Raw genomic sequence first — 17362 nt, 5'->3', positions numbered from 1 at the left:
TCCATTTTTGTTCCTTTAAAGATTTTACTTACTAATGAGAAAGAGAGAGAGAGAGAGAATATCAGACATACATGTGCTGCCAAGGATTGAACTAGGGACCTCATGCTTGAAAGTCCAATGCTCTCTCCCACTGTGCCACCTCCTGGACCACTCCTCTTTGTTCTTTTAAGTGACCTTCACACCCTTTTCGGGAGGGATGGTGGCTGTGAGATCGTCTTCTGAGCAAGAAGGGCTTGCTGACAAGCTCTGTGTAGCCTAGACCCTTCCAGGGCAAACTGGTCCCAGATAGCATCTGCCCTTCTTTTCCAGAAATGCCAAGGGGCCCGAGAGCGTGTTCTGGAAATCCTAGCTCTGCCCTCCCTCCGCACACCTGGCCTCCTACTCTGTGTGGTCCCCTGCCACACCCCGTCCGGCCTGGCACCTGTGGGGAGTCAGGGTCACTGTCTCTGTGTCTCAGCTTCCATTTGCTCTGTGCTAGTCTTTCCTCCCATGAATATGTTGTGCACGGTGCCCCTGCCAGATGGCGACACCTCGGCATTTAGTCCTGAGCCAGACAGACTGATGGCCTGTCTGCCTGCCCTTGGGCAGCTCCACGGGGCCTCCCTGCCGATGGGACGTTCTTCTCGGTCCAGCTGGGTACCTGCCCGCTGGTTTAATGTGCAGAGATTGATGGGTGAGATTGCAGGGTGGGGGGTGGACGGATGGATGATTGGAGATTTCAAATCCAGCTTCTAAAGCACTCATATTAAGTCATTTTATATAGATTTAAGTGTAAAAGCAATGACTTTTTTTTTAATTTTCAGAAATTAAAAAAAAAAATATGGAGGCCGGGGTGGCACACCTGCTTAAGCGCACACAGAACTAAGTGCAAGGATCTGTGAAGGATCTGAGTTCAAGTCCCAGCTCCCCACCTGCAGAGGGCGGGGACGCTTCATGAGCAGTGAAGCAGGTTTGCAGGTGTCTCTCATTCTTTCTCCCTTGCTGTCTCCCCCCCTCTCAACTTCTCTCTGTCCTGTCCAGTAAAATAGAAAAAAAACTGGCCACCAGGAGCAGTGGATTTGTAGGGCTGGCTCTGAGACCCAGTGATAACCCTGAAGGCAAAACTCTCACTGCCCCTCTTTCTCCCTCTCCCTCTCCCTCTCCCTCTCCCTCTCCCTCTCCCTCTCCCTCTCCCTCTCCCTCTCCCTCTCCCTGCCTATCTCTCTCTCTCCACCCCCCTTTCGTATTTGATAGGATAGAGGGAGATTGAAGTGGGAGGGGTAGATGGCGAGGGAAGCGGGGAGACACCTGCAGCCCTGCCTTACTGCTTGTTAAGTTTCCTCCCTGTGGGTGGTGGCCAGGGGCTTGAGCCTGTGATGGGAGCCAGGTGTGCTCAGTTGGGCACAGCACTGCCCGGCCCCTTGCAGTGGCTAAGTGCTTGCATTCCTCCACTCCTCCCACTGGCCATTCTGCTTTCCTTTCTCTTTCTGCTTTTGATAGAAGGGGAAAGATAGGGAAAGGGAGGCATGAAAATATTTCATAGAATCATTGTGCTGTCTTCTCAGCTCCCTCCTTTAAAATTTTTTTTTAAAATCTTTATTTATTGGATAGGGACAGCAAGAAATCCAGAGGGGGCCGAGTGGATAGACAGAGAGAGACACCTGCAGCCCTGCTTCACCACTTGTGTGAAGCTTTCCCCCTGCAGGTGGGGACTGGAGGCTTGAACCTGGGTCTTTGCATGTTGTAACATGTGCGCTCAGCCAGGTGTGCCACCACCCGCCCCCCTTCTTCTTTTTATTAAATAGAGGCACAGGGAGAGAGAGGCGACCACAGTGCCAAGTTTACCTTTGATATGGGTAAACATTGTGCTGTCCAAGTGAGCTGTCTCACTGGCCTCAAAGCAAGAACTTTTCAGAGAAACTCTCAGCAGTAGCTTTTCCTTCAGGACCAGCGGTCAGATTCTCGCCTTCGTGATAGTCGTAAAGTCCCCCCTGAAATGTGCGTGTTTCCCAGTCTGTCGAGGGCTTATCTGGATTGATTGGCTTTTTTTAAAAAAAATTTATTTATAAAATGGAAACACTGACAAGACCATAGGATAAGAGGGGTACAGCTCCCACACAGTTCCCACCACCAGAACTCCATGTCCCCTCCCTTCCCCTGATAGCTTTCCTATTCTTTATCCCTCTGGGAGTATGGACCCAAGGTCATTGTGGGATGCAGAAGGTGGAAGGTCTGGCTTCTGTAATTGCTTCCCCGCAGAACATGGGCGTTGACAGGCCCATCCATACTCCCAGCCTGTCTCTTTCCCTCGTGGGGTGGGGTTCTGGGGAATCGGAGCTCCAGGACACATTGGTGGGGGTGTTTGCACAGGGAAGTCTGGTTGGCATCACGGTAGCATCTGGAACTTGATGGCTGAAAAAGAGTTGACATATAAAGTCATACAAATTGTTGACTAATCATGAACCTAAAAGCTGGAATAGTGCAGATGAAGATTCGAGGGCTTCCGTTTTGGAAATAGCTAGTAGGTCTGTTTTAGGTATATTCCAAAGGACCCATGACTTAGTTTTTTCCTGAGCCTGACATCTGATAGGTAGGTGGACTCAGGTTATTGTCTGGGGAGATGATATCATGGCTGGAAAAAGGACCAAAAAGCTGGATCAGGGAAGAGAGTAGCTCCCAAATATGGGAGAAAGATGTATAAACACGGTTGACTGTAGACCCCATCTATTTGATCTGGGGCCCATAGTCAGCTTAGGAGCCTGTGAAACCTCTGCATCCCTGTAGGTCTGAGCTCACATTCTGTGATCATCAAGCGGCCCTAATTTCAGGACCCATCTTCCTCAGGTGGTAGATAGAGTATGTTATCCAACCCCCTTTCGGGAGCTGGAACGTTCTCTACCATTGTTGATCAACATTGAGGATCAGGTCCTGTGGGGCCCATTATGATTGCTTTTAATGAGCCTTTCCAGACATTCGTGTTGAAACCTCAGGGTCCTTTCTCTGCCCTCTGAGAAGCCACGTCGGGGGCTACCCTGCCCAGTCAGGGATGTACGTTCTGCTGCACGGGGTGCTGTAGCCACCCTTAGCCTTGACCCTGCCCCTGGCCTGCCTGTCTGCACCTGCCAGAGTCTCACCATGGTTTGGTGAAGAAAGAGTCGTGAGGACTTGCTCATCTAGGTAGGGAGGACAGCCCCGCCCCGGTGTTGGGTAAGACCTTCATCTGGGATGAATAGGGGTGTGTGTGTGTGTGTTTGTGTGTGAGTTTGTGTGTGTTTGTGTGTGAGTTTGTGTGTGTTTGTGTGTGTGAGTGTGTGTGTGTGTGTGTGTGTGAGAGTGTGTGAGAGTGTGTGTGTGTGTGTGTGTGAGTGTGTGAGTATGTGTTTGTGTGTGAGTGTGTTTGTGTATGTGTGTCAGTGTGTGTGTGAGTGTGTGTGAGAGTGTGTGTGTGAGTGTGTGTGAGAGTGTGTGTGTGTGTGTGTTAGAGTGTGTGTTTGTGTGTGTGTAAGTGTGTGAGTGTGCGTGTGTTTGTGTGTGAGTGTGTGTGTTTGTGTATGTGTGTCAGTGTGTGTGTGTGACTGTGTGTGTGTGTGTGACTGTGTTTGTGTGTGAGTGAGTGTGTGTGTGTGTGACTGTGTGTGTGTGTGTGTGTGTGTGTTGGGCAGAGGGTCCTCTGCATTCTTTCTTTTTATTTTTTTTTTAATTTTTGATTAATTGTGGGTCCCAAGATTGTAAGCTGACAGGGTCTAGTCCCACACCACACCCACCACCAGAGTTCTGTGTCTCCACCTTCCCGCCTCCTAAAGATCACGACCAGAATCCTCAAAGTCTTAGAAACAGTTTGCTTGCTTCTGGGTCTTTTTCTTCTCTTCTCTTCTCTTCTCTTCTCTTCTCTTCTCTTCTCTTCTCTTCTCTTCTCTTCTCTTCTCTTCTCTTCTCTTCTCCCCCCCTCCCCTCCCCTCCCCTCCCCTCCCCTCCCCTCCTCTCCTCATTCATGTGAACCAGATCTCTAGATTCCACATATGAGTGAAGCCATCTGGGAGTTGCCTTTTTTTTTTTGGGCACCTCCAGGGTTATTGCCGGGGCTCAGTGCCTGCACCACAAAGCCACTGCTCCTGGAGGCCATTTTTCTCCTTTTGTTGCTCTTGTTGTCATTGTTGTCGTTGTTGGATAGGACAGAGAGAAATGGAGAGAGGAGGGGAAGACAGAGGGGGAGAGAAAGACAGACACCTGCAGACCTGCTTCATCACCTGTGAAGCAACCCTCCTGCAGGTGGGGAACTGGGGGCTCGAACCGGGATCCCTACATGGGTCCTTGTGCTTTGCACCACCTGTGCTTAGCCTGCTGTGCTACCGCCCGGTCCGGGAGTTGCCTTTCATCTCTTGGCTTACTAGGCTAAGTATAATCACCTTCTAGTTCCATCCTTTTTGTCCCAAAGGACACAATATCATCTTCTTGATTGCAGAGTAGTATTCCCATGGAGTATATATCTTATAACGTCTTTAGCCATTTCTCTGCAGATGAGCATTTAGGCTGCGTCCACTCTTTGGCTGTCGTGAATAATGAAGCTATGAATACAAGGGTGCATATGTCCCTTCTAATTAGGGTTTGAGAGTCCACTGGATTAATGCCTAAGAGACGTAGTGCTGGGTCATAACATAATTCCATTTTTATTTGTTTAAGGAGTGTCCATACAGTCTTCCAAAGGGGCTGTGGTGCATTTTCGTAAAAGAATAAGATATGTGGACAGGACAGCAGGGCCACTGATTCTGATCACAGCTCCCCTGAGCCCCGCGCCCACCCCACCCCCCATACACACAATACGTTCAGAGGGACCTTCAGCCAAAAATAACCCAAGTGTAGACGCTGGAATTTGGAGAGTAGGCAGGTGTGGGATTCAGTCTTCAGACTTGGGAGGAGGGATGGGTGGGTGCAGGGATAGTGTTAGGGGGGGACCCCAGGAGAAGGAAGTGGCTACGGGTCCTTGTCTACAGAGATTTGAAATGTAAGAAGGACCAAAGGACGGGGCAGAAGGGGTGTGTCTGGAAGGCCAGCCAGTGATGCTGGTGTGTTTGTGGGTGCAGGGACCTCACCCCTTCCCAGCCCGGCCCCATTCCGAAGCACAGAGAGCCAGCAGATGAAGTATGAGAAGTGGGCAGTCAGCCCAGAGGGGTGGGTCTGTGAAGACTTGACTCTGATCCATCCTGTCCTCAGAGCCTGGGCTTGGGTTTTAGCCACAGAAAGGATAAAATTGTCCAGAGAATAATTCCCCACAGCCGGCACTTGGGGGAAATTGAGCAAAGACCCTGGAAAATCCTTCAGACCATGCCCTGGAAAAGAATTTTTAAAGCACTCTCAGATTTTAGGCTGGGGTGGAGAAACAAACAAACAAAAAACTAGTATAGACACAGGCCCTTTGGAATAGAACTAAAATATGCCTGCTAGCTGTCCACAAAATGGAGACCCCCCCCCCCCCCCACTCTTCATCTGCACTATTCCAGCCTTTAGGTTCATGATTGGTCAACAACTTGTTTGGCTTTATATGTTAACTCTCTTTTCAGCCACCAGGGTCCAGATGCTAGAATGATGCCAACCAGACAACCCCACCCATGTGTCCTGGAGATCCGCTTCCCCAGAGCCCTGCCCCACTAGGGAAAGAGAGAGACAGGTTGGGAGTATGGATCCACCTGTCAACGCCCATGTTCCGTGGGGAAGCAATTCCAGAAGCCAGAACTCCCACCTTCTGCACCCCACAATGACCCTGGGTCCATACTCCCAGAGGGATAGAGAATAGGAAAGCTATCAGGGGAGGGGATGGGATACAAAGTTCTGGTGGTGGCAACTGTGTGGAGTTGTACCCTTCTTATCCTATGGTTTAGTCAGTGCTTTCATTTTATAAATGAAATAAATGAAAGGAAAAAAAAAAAAAAGAAGAAAACTGTAGCAATAGCCAAGAAAATTCCGGAAGTGGTCGTCTATTAATTATTTTCTACTTTGAGTGATCTCCTTGTGTTCTGGCTAAAAGGACTCCATTTTGGAAAGATCCAGGCCACCATTTGGGGGCGGGGGTGGCAGTCAGCAGGGAGCTCCCGGTCACTTGGACTTGTGAAATAACACATCCTCGGGGGAGAGGGACCAGCCTTGTTCTGTGGAACAGGTGTCTTTCTTGCCACAAAGACTGCTCCATGTTTCATGGAAGTCTCTGTGCTGTGGGGGCCGGGCAGTGATGCACCCAGGTAAGTGCACATAGTACTAAGTGCAAGGACGCAGGTTCGAGCCCCCAGCTCTCCACCTGCAGGGGTGGGTCGCTTCGCAAGGGGTGAAACAGGTCTGCAGGTGTCTCTCTTTCTCCCTCTCTGTCTCTCCCTCCTCTCTCAATTTCTCACTGTCCTGCTCAGCAAAATGGAAGGAAAAAAAAAAAAAAGCCACCAGGAACAGTGGATTTGTAGTGCCGGCATCGAGCCTCAGTGATAACCCTGAAGGAGAAAAAAGAAAGAAAAGAAAAATCTATGCTCTGGAACTGTCTCCTCTGCAGACACTAGTTCTCAGTGTGAGTCACTGCCTGGCCCTCCATGCACATCTGAAATTGGGGGAGCCCCCGTCCTCCCAGTTTTTGCTGGCTGGGCAGTGCATGAGGACCCCACCAGCCCTCAGGATTGAGGGGCATCCCTGGTGAAGAGAGGGTTTGGCTGGGAGGGGGCATCACTCCACGTGATGCTTTGTTCTCAGGGTGTTTAGTCTTTTAATGAGCCTGCAAGCTGGCTGCTTCCTCAGGGAGGAGAGGGTCTCCTCAGGGTGTCCTCAGAGAGCCCCACACTTTGGGGGATAGGGAGAGTCCACTGAGGGGGCTCTCCTTGCTGTTTCTGAGAGAGAGAGAGAGAGAAAGAGAGCATGGTCAGCCAGAAAGGGAGGCAAGGAGGGAGGCAGACCCTCAGCTACTGGGAGCTCAGAGGATATCCCACGGGCCGTCTTGACTTCTAAGAATAAATCGGCACAGATAGGTTTCAAGGGTGGGGTTTGGGGGAGCGAGGAGGGGCTGGGGAAGGACGGCGATTTGCAGATGGAGAGAGGTGTCTTCATTGTGCATTTTGATCTTCCAGGGACTAATTACTTCGGCTTGTCTGTCATGGGTTTGTTTGTCAAGGCATTTCTTTTGTCCGCACTGGAAAAATAAATAAATAAATAAATAAATAAATAAATAAAGCCCATTGTGTGATCATCGGCGACTGACTAATTATGATAAGTCATTGGAAACATTCTTGATGAAACTTGTCCGTTAATTAACAACAACTCGTGGAAACGACAACAGACTCTGTGTGTGTGTGGGAGGGTGAGGATGGGGGGGGAGGTGTTCTGTTCGCCTTTCTTTGGTAAGCTCAGTAACCCCAGAGCTGCTGATGTTTAAAATAAAGAAAGAAAGAAATAAATAACGGGTGGGAAGCTCTGAGTCATGGAGCAGGAAAAGTTATTGTGAAGTTAGACAAAAGAGCGCTGAGTTATTAAAGCTAGGGAAGGGGGGTGGTGCAAAAAAAAAAAATCAGGGGGTGACTGGTGCCCCTTGAGCTGGGTAAGGAAAGTGGTTTCTTTCATTACTACTATCATTTTGGGGATTGGAAGCTTCATCCCCCAAATCCATTCATCCATTTCATGCTGGTCTGAACAAAAGTCCTTTTTTTTTTTTTTTTGGACGTGTGGTGGGTCTGTGAAAGGGTCGCTGGAAATAATTGTGAAGATTTGAGATTATTAACCTGGTGAATTTTCATCAACTCAGTGGATTTTTTTTTTCTTTTTTGTGCTTTTAGATTTCTACCTGGACAAGGACTGGTTCTATACCCACAGATAGGAGACAAATTGGACATCATTTGCCCCAAAGTGGACTCTAAAACTGTTGGCCAGTATGAATATTATAAAGTCTATATGGTTGATAAAGACCAAGCAGACAGATGCACTATTAAGAAGGAGAACACGCCTCTCCTTAACTGTGCCAGGCCTGACCAAGACGTCAAATTCACCATCAAGTTTCAAGAATTCAGCCCTAACCTCTGGGGTCTGGAATTTCAGAAGAACAGAGATTATTACATCATCTGTAAGTATCATTCTATTCTTTTGCCTCATAAAATTTAGGGTAAGCCCAGTAGACCTGTATTGACGTTTGTTTCCTTAAAATTGTCATTTTGGCAAAGAGTTGGGTGAGAATCTTTGCTGAAAACGGTTCAATTTTATTTTGAAGACACTTTCATGGAATAAGTTAATATATAAATATGGGGGGGGCGCTTCCTGGGGAGGAGGTGGTAGTTGTGAAAGTATTGGGTTATGAGTATTTTCAAAAGCTCTACTGATGAAATCATTTTGGGGACCATTTGGTGATGTTTGGTAGGAAAATCTTGTGTGATGACTTTATCCATCCATCCATCCATCCATCCATCCATCCATTCATTTGTTCACTTATTTTTCACTCTGTAAGAGCAAGGCTTCAGTAGGGAGAGCAGTGCAAGTGTCAGTCCAGAAGAGACAGGGCTCAGATGTTAGAGGACTGTGTTGGCACAGAGATAGTGGGTGGGTAATGGGACATCATCTGGATGTACAAGACAGCTGTTTCTATCACTCAGGCAAAGGAATCTATTTTCTTTGTTTCTCTGATTAACAATGATGCTCTTGCAACCGAGGAGTTGGTTCGGGGTGGAACGCTTGTGTTGTATGCCAGAGGTCTTGGGTTCCCTTCCCAGATCCACAGAGAAAGGCAGGAGTGTGATGGTCTGACTTTTCTTCCCCTCTCTCCATAATAATTGAAGAAATATGGGGAGTCGGGCAGTGGCACAGCGGGTTAGGCGCACGTGGCGCAAAGCGCAAGGGCCTGGCTTAAGGATCCGGGTTCGAGCCCCCGGCTCCCCACCTGCAGGGGAGTCACTTCACAGACAGTGAAGCAGGTCTGCAAGTGTCTGTCTTTCTCTCCTCCTCTCTGTCATCCCCTCCTCTCTCTATTTCTCTCTGTCCTATCTAACAATGACGACGACAATAACTACAACAATAAAATAACAAGGGCAACAAAAGGGAATAAATAAATATTAAAACATTTTTTAAAAAATGATTGAAGAAATAGTTTGAACAAGCTGGAGAGGTAGCACAGAGGTTCACACAACAAACTTTGATGCCTGAGGCTCTGAGGTCCCAGGCTTAGTACCTGGCATCTTCATAAGCCAGAGCTGAGTCATGCTCTGGTTTATACATATATATGCAATTGTTTGCAGGCAGCTGGGCTGGAATCTCCTTGTCCTTGTCACCCTAGACCTCAGCTAGTCAGAGAGGGGGTTCTGCTGTCCAGTGCTTCTTGGAGATCCTATTGGAACCCTGCCATCTTCTCAGTCTCCTGGCTGCTATCAAGCATGGAACCACCAGTTCACTGAAGATATTCTTAGTGCCTGGAAGTGGACTTTTTTTTTTTTCTTTTGACTGTACTTGTAATGACAAAAAAAGATAGAATAAGCTTAGTAGCTAATCCGTCGGTGCTAACCTGAGGTGCCACAAACGGGTAGCTGATTTTGAAGCCGGTGTGGTTGACCACCATGCAGAGAAAGAGCAAAGATCAGACCCAGGGGAGGGGAAGTGGCCGCTTCTAGGCTTCGAGGAACAGCTTCAGGGATGCTGAAACTGGCATGTGGGGTGGTCCAGGGTGCAAATAGGGACCAATGGTGAACATCTGGAAGTGCTATTAAGTTAGATTAGCGGAATCCTGAAGGTTTTAAAACTTTAACGGGGGGGGGGGAGGGCTGCGTAGTATTTCACTGGGTTAAGTGCACATAATACAAAGCTCAAGGACCCGAGTTCGAGCCCTGGCTCCCCAACTGCAGGGGGGATGCTTCATGAGTGGTGAAGCAGGTCTGCAAGTGTCTCTCTTTCTCCCTCTCTATCTCCCAGTCCTATCCAAAAAAAAAAAGACTTTCAAGCAAGAAAGTTGGTTTGAGGATGTTAATGGTTAGCACACCACTGGTAGAACCAGAAACCGATCTCAGCTACATCCAGGCAGAAGCTTGACACTTCTGATTGAGGGAGGAGGGAGACAACACGTTGAGGATAAGGGAGCCGGTTTTTGCTAGGAGGTTGGATGTGTCCCTTGATTTGGGGGTGAGCCCAGAACAGTCCTTGTCCCTTCCACGGAGACCCTAGAGACTAGAGACTCTTCTCTTTCTATAGTTTCTGACTTCCTCATTACCTGCTGAACGCTTGTAGAATCCGCCTGGGCTTTAAGAATCATGCAGGACATGCAAACAGATCAGTGATATGCTTCTTACTTCATGTGCCAGGCATTCAGTAACCTCATTTTGTGAGAGTCTGACGTCTTTCAATTTCAGACAATGCGTTAATGTTTAAGTAGAGACTAGGGGCTGGTGCCAGGGAGTGAGCCTGGGATTTCTGTCATGCAAGTTTACTTGCCCTTTTCTTTTTATTTTATTTTTGTTATCTTTATTTATTGGATAGAGCCAGATAGAAATTGAGAGGAGGAGATAGAGAGGCAGAGAGACAGAAACACACCTGCAGCCCTGCTTCACCACTTGTGAAGCTTTCTCCCAGAGAGAGAGAGAAACAGACACCAGAGCACTGCTCAACTTTGGCTGATGTTGGTATTTGGGATTGAGCCTGCGACCTAGGAGCCTCAGACTTGTAGGTCTTTTGCAGAACCATTAAGTTATTTCTCCAGCCCCCTTAGCCTTTTTTTTTTTTTTTTTTTTTTTTTGTCTCCAGGGTTATTGCTGGGGCTTGGTGCCTACACTACGAATCCACTGCTCCTTGTGGCTTTTTTTTTTTTTTTTTTTTTTGTGGATAGGATAGAAATTGAAAGGGGAAGGGGAGATAGAGAGACAGAGAGACGACACCTGCAGCCTTGCTTCTCTGCTTGTGAAGCTTCCCCCATGCAGGTGGGGATCCCGGGGCTTTGAACTGCCCTTAGCTTTTTTCTTTTTTAAAAATTTATTTATGAGAAAGATAGGAGGAGAGAGAGAGAGAAAACCAGACATCACTCTGGTACATGTGCTGCTGGGGATCGAACTCAGGACCTCATGCTTGAGAGTCTAATGCTTTATCCACTGCACCACCTCCCGGACCATCCCTTAGCTTTTCTTTAAAAAAAAAAAAACAAGCAAAAGTCATTATTGGGGGCCTAGGAAAATAGCTCAGCCTGTTAGAGTACCAACTTGTGTGCTCAAGTTCCAGGGGCTCCAGGCTCAATCCCTGGCCTCTCCTAACTGTCAGAAGTGGCCCACGTTTTGCTCTGTCGCCTCCCCCATCAGCATTCTCGCACAGCAAATACATAGAATCACTGTGAAGTGGATCAGCTCCCTGTTGGGTTCTGCAGTGGGCTTGCTGACAGGCAGCTGAGCCATGCCAGCCGCTAGAACTTCTCTTGGGCTGTGATTCGCGGTACCAAAGCACGTGGTGGTGAAAGTGACTTGCTTAAAATAGCACTGAGGGTTTCCAGTCCGAAACAACTTGAGAGACTTGTTTATTCTTTTTGCCCTGAAGGGCCCCAAGACCCAGAAGTCTTTGCCAGGGGGGCCCCCAGGCTGACTCCAGGCAGAGAGCTGAGAACCTTCCTTCTCGTCACAGACGGGAGGAAGACACTGCAGCCGCGCACAGAAGTGCAGACACCAGTTTCTCACCCACCTACAAAGCTCATTGATATACAGCTCGCCCCGGAAAGGAGACAAGAGATGAGAAAACCTTGCCTTAAAATAGTTGGAAAAGTGAACACTGGCTTTCCACTGCTTCTTGAAGAATCCCAGGGCACTTGAGCAATGAAGAGATTCTATTTTTCATTTGTAGTTTACTTTTTTTTATTATTAGTGATTTAATAATGATGAACAAGACTATGGTATAAGAGGGGTTCAATTCCCACCACCAGAGTCCCATATCCCGTCTCCTCCATTGGAAACTTCCCTATTCTTTATCCCTCTGGGGGTAAGGATCATAAATCTTTATGGGGAGCAGAAGGTGGGAGTTCTGGTTTCTGTCATTGCTTCTCCGCTGGACATGGGTGTTGGCAGGTGGATCCACACCCCCAGCCTGTGTCTGTCTGTCTGTCCCTAGTGGGGCAGGGCTCTGGGGAGGGGAGGCTCCAGGACACAGGGGTGAGGGCGTCTGCCCAGGGGCGTCAGGATGGTGTCATGGTAGCATCTGCAACTTGGTGGCTGAAAAGCAGTAAGATACAAAGCAGGACAAGTTGTTTAATAATCATCAACTGAAAGGCAAGAGTATAGCTAATGGAATTTGGGGTCTTCACGTTGGAAGGAGCTAGTAGGTCTATTTTAGGTGTATTCCAAGTTCCCTATCAGACAGATTCTGTCTCTTTTTTTTTTTAAATTTTATTTTATTTATGTATTCCCTTTTGTTGCCCTTGTTTTATTGTTGTAGTTATTATTGTTGTTGTCGTTGTTGGATAGGACAGAGAGAAATGGAGAGAGGAGGGGAAGACAGAGAGGGGGAGAGAAAGACAGACACCTGCAGACCTGCTTCACCGCCTGTGAAGCGACTCCCCTGCAGGTGGGGAGCCGGGGTTCGAACCGGGATCCTTATGCCGGTCCTTGTGCTTTGCGCCACCTGCGCTTAACAAGCTGCGCTACAGCCCGACTCCCCAGATTCTGTCTCTTATCTCTCTTACACACATAGTCAGATTCCAAATAGCACCTGGCTAGATAGGTTGATAGATAGACTGAGGGGTACAAGTATTCCTGGAAAGACTTAGATGTACACGTTTATTATTATTATTGTTATTGTTATTGTTATTATTATTTTTGCCTGCAGGGTTATTGCTGGGGCTTGATGCCTGCACTAGGAATCCACTGCTCCTTGAGTATATTTTCTCCATTTTTGTTGCCCTTGTTGTTGTTATTGCTGTTGTTGGCTAGGACAGAGAGAAATCAAGAGAGATGGGGAAAGAAAGACAGGCACCTTGCAGACCTGTCTCACCGCCTGTGAAACGACCCCCCTGCAGGTGGGAAGCTGGGGGCTTGAACTTGGAAGTTTCACGAGTGGTGGAGCAGGGCTACGGGTGTCTGTCTCTGTCTCTCTCCCGCCCCTCTCAATTTTTTTTTCCTGCCTCCATCCAAAATAAATTTTAAAAAAAGCCTTGTGCTTGCTGTGTAGTGTTGCAGATAAAAGATACCGTCTTCCTTGAATGTTAGAAATCCCTATTAACTTGTGACTGGAAGTACATTTGTAGAAGCCACTGAATTTCCTCAGGTAGCAACTGGGGGGCAGGCACCCTCCTTAGTTCTCCTCTTCGAGGATGATTTGCTTTGGCAAGTGGCAGACCGACCTGTATGGGCTTTCTGAATGTTGACGACCGACCTGGCTCTTTTCAGGTGACCTACTTCAGTAGTTAGTCCAGGGCCCAGTTTACATTCTGAAATCTTGAATCTTCGGTGATCCTGGATTTTGTCTGGAGAATCTCCATGCAGATCCTTCCTGAGAATCTTGAAAGCATAGTGAGTGTTGATCTGGTGGTGATTTTCACTGCATTGATAATTTTAAAGTGGCCCCCCACCCCTCGTAAAGAGCACACCTCCCCCATCTCATCTGACAGTGATTCCTTGCTTGGTAATAGGACCGAACCTTCTCCCAGCCCCATTCTGGGCTGACTTCGAGATTTTTTTTTTTCTTTTTTTTGGCTCCAGGGTTATCGCTGGGGCTTGGTACTGGCACTACGAATCCACAGCTCCGGTGGCCATTTTTTCAGTTTTATTGGATAAGACAGAGAGAAATCGAGAGAGGAGGGAAAGATAGAAAGGGAGAGAGAAAGAGAGACACCTGTAGACCTGCGTCCCCCCCTGCAGGTGGGGAGTTGGGGAGCTGGGGGCTCCAACCCTTTTCAGCATCCACCCTTGAGAAGCTTCCGGGAGTTGGTTCTCCATGGTTGACATTGAACTTTGCAGAATAATCTGTGAAGGGAGTTGCACTCCTCTGCTCAGCTAACGGGAGGCAGGGATGGGGGTAACATAAACACTCAGAGCTGCCGGATCAGGAATGGTCCTGTGTTCAGTGACCCTGTCAGTTCAGCTGTCCCTGTCTGTTAAGATATTCTAGCCAAGATACAGACCGGGAGGACACTCTCTTTATTTGAATATATTTGTGTTGGTGATTTAATAGTGATTTACATGATTATCAGATAACGGGGTATGATTCCATGTGACTTCCACCACTGAAGTTCTGTGTTCGTCTCCCCCCAATGGTAACCACGATAGTTCTCCCAAGGTCTTAGTTATGGATTGACTATATATATTTCTTTTCCTTTTTTCAAGTTCATGTGTTTCAGTTCTCTGTGCCACTGACAAGTGAAATCATTTTATAATTGTCCTCTCTTTTTCCTCTTCCCTCTCAGAGAAGAGCAACAGTGCTGACTTCCTCATTTGATCTCTAGAATCTCTTCCCTCTACAGTGGTGGTGCAGAGACAAGTGTTCCTGGTCACAAAAGTTCCAGGTCCCAGTGGAACTGGGGTTCAGAGCCCTCACTCAGTTCATCTTCCCCGAACATTTTTCCCCTCTGGGAGTCTGAACCAACAATTTCGGGGAGGGGTGGCACAGAAGGGAGGAGTTTTTTTTTGGGGGGGAAGGAGGCAGAGCAAAGTTGCAGGATGAAATTTAAAGCTTGCATGCACATAAAACAAGACACTATTCTCAAAGAACCGAAACAGAACTCAGCCCCCCGCAGGTGGGGACCGGGGGCTTTGAACCCTGGTCTTCGAACATTGTAACATGTATACTCAACCAGGTGCACCATCTCCTGACCCCCTCATCTCTCTCTCTGACTGACTTACTGGGTTACCGGGTGTTCCCGTGATCTCTTTCCCCAGCTCCACACACCCTGCTACATGTAGATTCTCCTGAGTGTCTGTGAGGACACGGCCTATACAATGTGACCGTGAGCTCTGCTTTCCTGCTTTCGGGAGGAAAGTAGATGCTAGAGGGAGCCGGTCTGCCCTCCCGCTCACTGTCAGGCCAGCCTACACAGCGTCCAGTTTGGGGGTGAGCATCTCTGTTGTGGGCTTTGCTGAAATGCGTGTGTGTCAACACACACTTGGGTGCAAGTTGTATTTTGTCACCAGGGTTACCTCGGGGTGCAGTGCCTGCACTGTTAACTCACTGCTCTGGAGGCCTTTTTTTTTTCTCTTTCTTTCTTTATCCTCTTTTCTTTCCTTTCTTTTCCTCTCCTTTCTTCTTTCTTTTTTTTTCTTCTTTTTTTTTTTTTTAAAATCTTTTCTTTTTTGCATTTCTTTTATTTGAGAGGACAGAGAAACATTGAGAGGGAAGGAGGAGGTAGAGAGGGAGAGTTGGAAACACCACGGGTCAGGAACACGGGACTCTCAGAGCCCGAGGCTCCGAGTGTTCAGTAAGGACACCGGGGCTCACTGACAAGTAGTGTGAAGAAGCGAGGACTTGGGAGATGGTGCGTCTAATCCTTGAAATGAAGGAGCGGTTAAAAAACTTTCTGATCCCATGAGCCAGGGACGGGACAGGGCTCGGCCACCATTGTTTATGAGCCAAGAAAAAACACAAGTGATGTGAAGACATCAGTTGGGAAGTAAAGTCCTAGGACGCACCCAAGATAAAGCTGCCTGCATTGTTTCATAAAGTACGGGTGGTGTTTACAGCACCGTAAAAGTCGACTTGAACATACAAATAATCAAAACCAGAGGCCGGGTGCCAGCATAAGAATGGAAGAGGTGTTTCTTTTCTAACAGCCTTTAAGTTCTCATCCCAGAGATCAACATCAGAAGCAAAATAGCCACAAGGCAGGGACAGGCCTACAGAGGTGACCTGGAGAACGCCTGTTTGCTTTTTCTTCCCTTCACTTTTCTTCATTTCCCTTCCCTTCCCTTCCCTTCCTTTCCCTTCCCTTCCCTTCCCTCCCCTCCCCTCCCCTCCCCTCCCCTCCCCTCCCCTCCCCTCCCCTCCCCTCCCCTCCCCTCCCCCCCCTCCCCTCCCTTCCCTTCCCTTCCCTTCCCTTCCCTTCCCTTCTTTTCTTTCCTCCAGGGTTATCTCTGGGGCTTGGTGCCTGCACTATGAATCCACTGCTCCTGGTGGCCATTTTTAACATTTTATTGGCTAGGACAGAGAGAAATTGAGAGGGGGGAGGATAGAGACAGAGAGAGAAAGAGTGACACCTGCAGACCTATTTCACCGCTTGTGAAGTGTGATACCCCCCCCCAGTACACACACACACACACACACACACGCACGCGCACACACACACACGGAGAGCCTGAGGCTCAAACCAGGATCCTTGTGTGGGTCCTTGCACCGGGTATTATGTGCTCCACCGCCTGGCCCCGAGAAGTCCTATTTGCACGTGGCGCATAGTCAGAAGTCACAGTTACGAGACCCTAGGCTGGGTGTGTATTGGGTTGGGACCTTTCTTTCACTTTCTGCCACTCTGGAGTCTCGAATGCCAGATGATCGAGGAACCCCTATCAGTGTGAGGAAAGTGGGAGTTGTGGAGTGCGGTTCCCAGAGCCCTGAGATGTCAAGGACGAGGTCCGGGTGCCTCCCCAGCTCTCTGCTGGGATCAGACACGCAGGGCCTGCCCTCCTTCACCACTCTGTGCCGTGGACTCCCCTCAGGCATGTGCCCCCTGGTTGAGCTAAGAAACTCCTGCATCGCCGTGGGAGGGCAGGTAGAGATACTGGGGAGAGAGCTGGGGCTAGAGAGTTGTCAGTGTGTGTGAGTTTTCTTGTCTTTTGAGACCTACAAGTTGCATGCTTTTAAAAAAAAGACAGTGCTGGAGGTCGGGTGGTAGTGCAATGGGTTAAGCGCACGTGGCACAAAGCGCAGGGACCGGCCTAAGGATCCCGGTTCGAGCCCCCAGCTCCCCACCTGCAGAGGAGTCGCTTCACAGGCGGTGAAGCAGGTCTGCAGGTGTCTGTCTTTCTCTCCCCCTCTCTGTCTTCCCCTCCTCTCTCCATTTTTTTCTGTCCTATCCAACAACAACATCAATGGCAACCAATAACAAGGGCAACAAAATGGGAAAAAATAGCCTCTAGGAGCAGTGGATTTGTAGTGCAGACACCGGGCCGCAACTTTAACCCTGAAGGCAAGAATAAAAAAGTAAATAAAACATAAACAATTAGAAGAAGGAAAAAAAAAAAAGACAGTGTTAGTTTGTCTTTCTTAAAAAAAGATTTTTAAAGTCACTTTTTCTTTTTTTGGGTTTATTTTGGAGGGAGGCAGAAAAAAAAAATTGAGAGGGGAGGGAGAGCTACAGAGGGAGAGAGACAGACAGACACCTGTAGCCCTGCTTCACTATTCATGAAACTTCCCCCCTGCAGGTGGGGAGCCAGGGGCTTGAACCAGGATCCTTATGCTGGTCCTTGTGCTTCGCGCCACCTGCGCTTAACCC

General features: G+C 48.4%; 1 protein-coding gene across 1 annotated transcript in view; it reads left to right on the top strand.

Moving 5' to 3' along the window:
* EFNB2 (ephrin B2) overlaps positions 1-17362 on the top strand; it is a 56449-nt gene that overhangs the window by 21891 nt on the left and 17196 nt on the right. Inside the window, exon 2 of the mRNA XM_060191852.1 lies at positions 7779-8062. Coding sequence (XP_060047835.1) covers positions 7779-8062 — 284 coding nt within the window. The remainder of the gene's footprint in view (positions 1-7778; positions 8063-17362) is intronic.

This window comes from Erinaceus europaeus, chromosome 5 (genome assembly GCF_950295315.1).
Source record: "Erinaceus europaeus chromosome 5, mEriEur2.1, whole genome shotgun sequence".
Lineage (NCBI taxonomy): Eukaryota > Metazoa > Chordata > Mammalia > Eulipotyphla > Erinaceidae > Erinaceus > Erinaceus europaeus.
Note: the sequence above shows the minus strand (reverse complement) of the source record. Positions and strands in the feature narration are given on the sequence as shown.